General features: G+C 32.7%; 1 protein-coding gene across 3 annotated transcripts in view; it reads right to left on the bottom strand.

Moving 5' to 3' along the window:
* Positions 1-1,618: 1,618 nt before the first annotated feature.
* LOC126470374 (GTP-binding protein Di-Ras2) overlaps positions 1,619-8,631 on the bottom strand; it is an 879,000-nt gene continuing 871,987 nt past the window's right edge. For all 3 annotated transcript variants that reach the window (XM_050098197.1, XM_050098198.1, XM_050098196.1), the window contains one exon: positions 1,619-8,368. In XM_050098197.1, coding sequence (XP_049954154.1) covers positions 8,153-8,368 — 216 coding nt within the window. In that variant the 3' untranslated portion in view covers positions 1,619-8,152. The remainder of the gene's footprint in view (positions 8,369-8,631) is intronic.

Genomic DNA, 8,631 nt, shown 5'->3' with positions numbered 1-8,631 from the left:
GTGAATCAGTCATTAGAGTGCACTGCACTACATATGGTAGCCTGCACCACTGCTTGATGGTCTAGTAGGCCATTGATACCACTTTGCTGGTAGCAAGTCATTCAAGTGAATGTTTTCTCGGCATATCTGTATAGAAAACATGCAAATAAATGGTACATAATGTAGCTGCTTTTACGGAAGATCCTGCATCTGATGGGGCAGAAATTGCCAGTGAAAAAACTGCAATATGAAGTGATGAGTGGACTCAGGGACAAGTCTTGTAACTGGGCCTTCTAAGGGTGTATGACTCTTGGGGTAAACGGTTGACAGCAGAAGGGCCAAGGAGACAAACAGGGATATATTGCACATAGGATGGTTTTCGATTAGCACTTTTAGAAAGATAAGAAATTTAATGAGAAGAATGTTCAAAAATACAGTCGCAAGGAGGGGTTATCATCCCTGAAGTAAGTAATATCTCCTCCACTAACATCTCCACCCATCCCAAACTGGCAATGTTCATCAATTCAGAGACAGGGAGGGGTTAGCCATGAGGTACGTAATATCTCCTTTGCCATCATGTTCACTCCTCCCAAACTGACAGTCTGCCCAACGTCCAACAGCCCTAATGACATAAAATCTTTCTCCACTACAAATTTCTTGTGTTCATAGTCCACACTCATGAGTCATATCCCTGTGGAAGACCAAAGTGCTAGAGCTATCGCATATATCTACCTATATGCTCCATCTTTGTAAATAATCACATAATTAATCAGCATTATTTCTATTACTCCACTGTATTCTACATCGAAGTAACAATGAACCAACTAAGTACTCAGATTAATTGCTACTACCAAACAAGAGCAGGGGTAAACTAAACACCCCCATCACTTGCCCCTTTCAGTTCCAGGCATGCTACTCACCATTATGTGACTTGTTGACTTAAATGATTACTTTCAAAACACATCCTATTTCACTGCATGTTAAATCACTCTTAAATACACTAATTATTACCACCGCCCCTCCCCAGTTTAAATCTCTACTAGTCCCTCATCTCCATTTCTGTCTGCCCCTACTGCGACTACCCATTTGTCTCTCCATACCAGTTCATATTCTCCTCCCCCATTAGTTTTATTTGTCTATTGTTCATTCTTTTCAACAGTTTTACGTCTGTTTTTTGTCTTACTTCTGACACTCCACATCATTCCTGCGCTATTTTTCTCCGGATACCTTCTATGGCATCTCTGCTGCTCTCAGCCTCCCTGAATGGCCGCCAGCTACCTAATTTGCGCATACTACATGTTCCACAGTGGTGCAATATTTTGTAGCCATCCTGCTTATTGTTATTCCTCTGCCTGCCACAAATGACTTCCACATTGCCATCACCCATCTTAGTGACCAATGACTTTAAATTCAGTTTGGCTGTATCTTCATGGGCACAACATCAGTGTCTTGCTCTTAACATATAATATATTTTTATATGTGCTGCATTTTGCTCAGTGCCTCTTCTGTTTCATGGGTAGTGAACTGTCCTGACATACATAAGTAGTATGCAAAAATGTTCTTGCTGTAATAGCTACCATCAATGCTGCCTTGGGATAGATAATTATCGCAAAGTGAGGAGCTGGATGGAAAAGTCATCTGACAAAAATCAGATTTAGATTTAATGCTCATACAGTTGTATGATACAGTGACAACAATTACATTGTGAACTAACAATGATAAAGGCATTCAGTCCTTCTGCTGTATCAGCTCATAATACAAAACTTAAGTGAGAAATTATTAAATTTTTCTGCTGTACTACTTATGACATATATGTGTCAATATTTTATTTCACACTTTAATTTATCCATATAAAAATGTTGTTTACTGTTCAATTTCAATACACCAAATTACATGGCAATTAAATTGATACAGGTCCCACCAGAATAATTCAAAAAAAGAAAGTGGGTGGAAGGGTTTTGTGACAAACCCCTTATTTAGAGCTCATTCATATATCTTCTAAGATGCTCTGATGAAAGATAAATTGAGAACATGTGTCAAACAAATTAGCGTATCTCTCCTTTCTGATGCTGTCTTACAATAAAATCAAAATCAATTTGATGTACTGTATCTCTTTGTTCTACTATGTCACCAAATTTTAAAAGATAAATTAATTATTTCCACTGTTTGAGCCTATCTTTGTGCTCTTGCCTTACTTTTCCATTCCCTATCTCTATGCATGCATAACACGTTTCTCTTATCAGAATATTATTATTTTCAAATGATTCACATTACACAAAGAGTAGTAGAGATTTCGACACATTAATTTATAGACACACAAATATTTCTATCATAATCGTACAGTCTTCACACATTTGAACATCAATTAATGACAATCACGCATGAAACGTTATCTGTGCTGCATAATGTCAATATGACCACGGTTTTTTAAATAATTAATGTTAATTATATAAAACGATATGATGAACTGCTCAATGTTTTTACAATTGTGTTTAAGTATTATTAAATTAACTAGAATTACCATTACCATCAGACTGAATCAAAATAGGCCATACAGTGAAAAAGAATCTACAGTTAGCAACCAGTGGAAATTAGATTCTTCTAGCAATTTCATTTCATTTCATAGAACATACAGTACTTGATTATAAATTAAACAATTTTAAACTTCTATTTTTCAAACAAATTATCAAATGAACATGTTTTACAGAACAATATCAATTGTAACAATACTGCAAAATTCTTACATGCGTGAATATATATGTTTAACAATATAAAGCCATGACTTTTTGTGAATAAAAGAAATATTGGTCATTACATTACGAACTAGAAGCTGAAATATTGCCATTAAAATAACAACAACATAAATATTCAAATTACTTTCAGTATGTATGGAAACACATTAAAAATTTTCATTTCTTTTTCACTGATGTGCCAACAGATTGTATATAACAACTGAAGTTGACAGTTTCCGTTCAACTTTAAATTTAATAGTCATAGACCTTTGCGTCAATGACTGAATATTCAGTCGAATTCATTGCATGTGGGCTCAAAGCTTAGACCAGTTCTTGAACCAAGACTCATAATTTTATCTGTACATGTTTTATCACAACATACATTAATCTGCTTGCTCTCTGTAATGCTACAACATCATATTATTAACTAAAGCAGCTAATGATTTTGACTGCTGAGTGCCACCATATAAGATATGTTGCATACAGATCAAGATATACTCTTTTAAAGTTTGGGAAATAGACATTAATAAAGTCTCATGAGAGTATAAATAATATTTAAAGGAAATTTCACATGCATCTTAGAATGACAGAACAAATTATGTTTTTTATTTACAAATAATTGAGAGCATCTTAGCAATTTAGAGTTAAGATCAGACAAGAAGATCAGATGGACAGCTAATGTTATAATATCGTTCTGTAGACATATAGCATCTGCTGCAGTCTCATATATTGAGAATGAGACGTACGCCAAACAGCTACTAACAAAACCTGTTGTTCAACTAACAACCAGTTTCCAAATGCACATTCACCACAATCACATATACGTTTGAGTACCTACTTCTGTAGGTTTTTTATTATTAGGACAGTCATAAACATATATTATACACACTCAAATGTATTGATCTGCACATTTCTTAATACAAATAACACTAAAAGTCTTTGAAACACTCAGTCACACACTGCCACTGCAACAAATTCAGTAACAGCATCTGTTTCACATCTGTTAAACAATTTATTATATACCTATTTTTGGGGTACACGTTTTGTGCTTTGTTATAATGAGCTAAACATCAGATAAAGTGCACTTATCATTTGTGTACTGTATGCATCATCTCTCACTCAAGGCAACACAAAGAAGCTTAATAATAGAAGTACACAAATGAATAAATTAATACAAATAAATAGTTCAGAAAGTTGATTTATATATTTCTAAAATTGTAAGTTTTCTATGAAGTATGCAATTTACTTAATTACGGAGACTAAATACAATGCCTAAAAATCAAATATTCAGATGGAGCTATGGACAGAGAGAATAGCCATACTCATCTGTACTGAAAACTGTGATAAATCTGAGAGCAATGTTGAAACAGAGACACTGACTGGAAAGATGTTTGGCATTGTATACCAGTTTCCTGATAAATAATTTAACACTGTATACATTAGTTCCCTTTTCTTTGTTCATGTTCTGCTATTTCTGTCTTCATATCAATTTTTAGCGGTGTGCAGAAGAAATTTCAGCTACATTTGGATTGCAGTTTGTTTATCATAATGCTTTCAGTATAATGATTGTCATAAAAATGAGTATGGCAAATAAATTACCTTCAGTGATAGTTTGCAACTTTTCTGCAGAAACAGAATGACCTAATTATATGTAATTATACAAAAAGAGACACTGTCTAAATAAAATTGCATGTTGTATTTTAATAACCGACAGTTTATAAATAAATTCTTGAAAAAATCAATATTTAATCAGATAAGAAGACCAAAATACTATGCATGTTTCCTATGCTGAATGACATACATTACCAAACAGAAAATTCCTTATATACATTCTGTTTATCTGTATAAAAAGCATTGTAATATAAGAATAACTCAAGGACTGTTCAAGAGCCACCATTTTACATTTCACAGTACTTTCCACCAAGAACAAATAAACTGTTTTTATAATGAAGAACAATGCTTATAAATGGGTCTTTATCTATGCTACAGTGCTAGTTCTGTGGTCCATACGTTCTGACATTCTACACTTTGTGTGACTTATATTTACACTTGTATATTACAAATCTCAGTAAGTAACTTACTTTTGGTAGCTACAAATATCACACCCAATTAAAACACAGCAAAGTATAATACATGTCAACACCATGTGTTTGTTGACATCTTTACATTATATTTCCATCTGAAACACAACAAATATTAGCTGTCTATGTAATACTCGAATAACTATGTTCTAACAGTAAAACTTAATAGAAACTTAAGTAATACTGAATACATTTTTACTCATTTATAAAAAGATATTCATGTCAATTTCAAGTGAAAATGACATAAATGGCAATAGGATAAATAATCATTGTTAATTAGCATAAACAAAGGGTTACCTTTTCAAATGACACACATAAGCGGAGAAAAGATGGCGAATTATATACATTTGGATATAAAATTATAGTTCAGGGAAAACGGAACTAAAATTTCGGTGCAGCAACTATGTTTCATATCACTGATATCCCACCATCACAGTTTTCAACATATAATGTATATGATTTAAGGGAAACAATGTTATCTAAAGATTAAAATGGGGCTACAGGTAAGTTCACTGCTATTGCTCACCAACATTTTTTGTGGTAATGTATGACAAAATATCTGGAACTCTTACTAAACACACACATACACACAGTAGTGTCAACTGTTGTTGCTTTATGCACATAAAATAAGAAGTAAAAAATCATTGTGAAGAAATCAAAGTCAGAGTAAGCTGATAGTAATAAAGTACATGTGTATTAAATGCTTCAGACAAAGGTGTATTATGAGTCATCTTGTTGTCAGCTTAACAACTTAACTTCCCTGTTCTCTGAACTTTGCCCATGATGAATATGAAATTTCACACTGAAGTTGCACTGTATATTTTAAAACTGATACAATAGTGCAACAATATTGGGACACTGATGTTTAATCATATGAACTCATATTATAAACACAATTTTTATAACAGATGTGTTTTGCTCACTGAAGTAAGTATATCCCAGAGTGAAAGAGTTTCATGATTTAATCAAATACAAAACCGATTGTTCATAGATCACAGACAGTCAAAAGCAAATTCTAAGCATTATTAACTGATGGCTCTGCCTGTACATTAATTATACTTTTAGAGCTACAGCTATTCCTCACTGTTAATACTTGTGAATGGATGTGTTTAACATTGTTATTTCAATAGTAACAATTACCTTATAAGGCAAGTAAAGGTTAAGCTCATGTAATAATCACAGCATTAAAACTCACAAAGACAACTGCAGCAATACATTTTCATACTAATTATTTCTAACAGAGAAAATTACCGAACGGTTTGATAGATTGTTTATAAGATATTGTAACTATGGTTTTCCCCATCATGTATGTTTAAAGCTTAGAAATAAACAATAGCTCCAGATAGAGTAGATACTGCTATCTTCATGCATAAACCATAGCTCACTAAAGTGTATGTCGCTGTGAACACCATTATATAGTGTGATGCAGCAAGGTATTCATTTACTTGGTCCATTCCATATCAATGAAAGGGTTTTCAGTCTTAATGTAATTGTAAAAGGTAATGGACAACAATATATGTAGACGGAGTTTCATGGAACTTTGTTTGTTTGTATGTATGTGTGTGTGTGTGTGTGTGTGTGTGTGTGTGTGTGTGTGTGTGTGTGTGTGTGTGTGTGTATTTGTTGTGTAGTACTGAATATCAAGGAATCTCAATTCCAGTTTTACTCAAACCTCTTCATTAAAGTAAAAGATGTTATTAAATTCATTATCCATTTGTGTGTCTGTGTTTTATATTACCTTTCATATGCGAAAAATATATGTTTTTGAACTAACTTCTTTAAAACTGGATATCTATATATTTTATAGAAATTTCCAGATATTTTGTCATACATACATCACAAACCCTCTACTATTTAAATTCTTTTAGCCTCCTGCAAACCTGTCTATCTTTCACTATGACACGTGTTCCAATATCATTTGCAACATTATTAGTTTTGTAATCTTGGTTGAACCATATTTTTATACTGATTATGTTGAGCTGACAATGTAAGATTATGATTTACTATCCTCATTCCCCCAACACTGGATTTGGACTTTAGACAACTTTGATTCAGATTTAATATGTATTACAACTATTTTAATCTTTTAAAAGGATAATTACTGAAATTTGTTTTTAAATATTATTTCAAAAAGTAATTTTCTACTCTTAATTATGATATGCACTTTGCAACAAATATAAAATTTCAAATTCAATTATACCATTTATTTATAGACTGTATAAAACACAGTAAATTTTATTATTTTTAACAGCTGTGGATGCTACTGTATATTAAGTTATTGAATGTGTTTACTAATGCAAATCCAGCACGTAATTGTATGGACACACTGTGTCTCTATCAATGAGCTGCTGCCATCTTTAGTGAAAGACCTATTCATTATACCAGAAATGTTTTAGTCAATGGCACTTATTAGTAAATGTCCACTGGTAATTATAAATTCAAAGCTTTAATAATCTGAAGTTCTGTATTTAAAATAATATTCATATTCAGCACCTTTCTACATATCACATTACAGCTATTTCCCTTAAATTACCTGTATTTTAGCGTTTCTAAATAGCCAAAAAACTTTATGAATTCAAATCTTAATTTAGTCGTTGTGTGAATTATATTGTAAGATCATCTCACTTCATCATATACTATTAAATGTACACCATAAAAAACCTATTTCTCAAAGAAATTACGTACCTGGACATCTAAATCTAGCCTATCACTTTCTAAAATTCTGAGTAATCTGAATCACCTCCACCATTTGTAACTCACAGTGACAGGTAACAGCAAAACCTGTAGTTTTTCAAGGACACTGAACATATTGCTCTGCTTGTGCATGTTTTGTGATTTTGAGGTGCTCACATTCTTATGTGAATTTTGTTTATCCAATTTGCATGTTTGTAACTCAGTTCTGTTGCATGGGTTTAAACTTAGGTTGTAACAGCAAATAAATACTGTTAACAGACGTCTAATAAATAATTTTCCAGTTGAAAGATTGTCTTTAACTAGATACTGATATATTTTAGTTGTTTCCCAAAAATTGACACATTATCTCTTATACTATAATATAGTCTAATATCACTGTCTTCCTGTGTCACACAACAATGCATTACTGCACGATATGTCTGGGTGAGAAGAAAGGTAACATAAACAGAAAACAACTATTTTTAAGCAACCATATTCAAGAGCTGCAATTCTTTGCTAGTGCATATGCATATTTACTGAAAAGAAATTCCACATTTAAGGGAAGGGAAATGCAAATCTTGCACAGAATTGTTTATTTGTTTTTTCTTTTGTTTCTGAATACCCAACCAAAATTGCAAGGTACTGTACCATAAATTGTTTTTACTTATAAAAAGTTCCTTTCGTCATTCACATTACAGTACATTTTTCCTTAATTTTGTTTGATCCAGGTAGCTTTTGTCGACCACCTTTCTTTGAACCAAGCTCTAATGAAATATTTCTATTTTTCTCCATGTTTAGCAGTTCCTGGAAGAGTTCCTTAACGTTGTGGTTTGTCTTTGCTGAAGTTTCCATAAAACTGCAACCCCATTTACCTGCTTCAGCTTCCCCTTCAGAAGCAGGGACCTGAAACATTAATTGCTGATTAGCTCAGATGATAGCGCACACAAACCAGGAACACATTCCTTTACCAGTACTTATGAATTACATGATCCTCATTTTCGCTGTCTATCTCTGCTTGCAAATTGTGACAAACCAGCCTGGTAGTGTAAAACATTGTATACACACAATACAACAGTCTATAAACGATTCATTGCAAATGGATTATCCTCAACTCCCACACAGCCCACTAAAGGTGATTACATATATCTTATTAAAAGTGGTTAGTA

Source organism: Schistocerca serialis, chromosome 3 (assembly GCF_023864345.2).
Source record: "Schistocerca serialis cubense isolate TAMUIC-IGC-003099 chromosome 3, iqSchSeri2.2, whole genome shotgun sequence".
NCBI lineage: Eukaryota > Metazoa > Arthropoda > Insecta > Orthoptera > Acrididae > Schistocerca > Schistocerca serialis.
The sequence above is the reverse complement of the archived record's forward strand: the minus strand, read 5'-3'. Positions and strand labels throughout refer to the sequence as shown.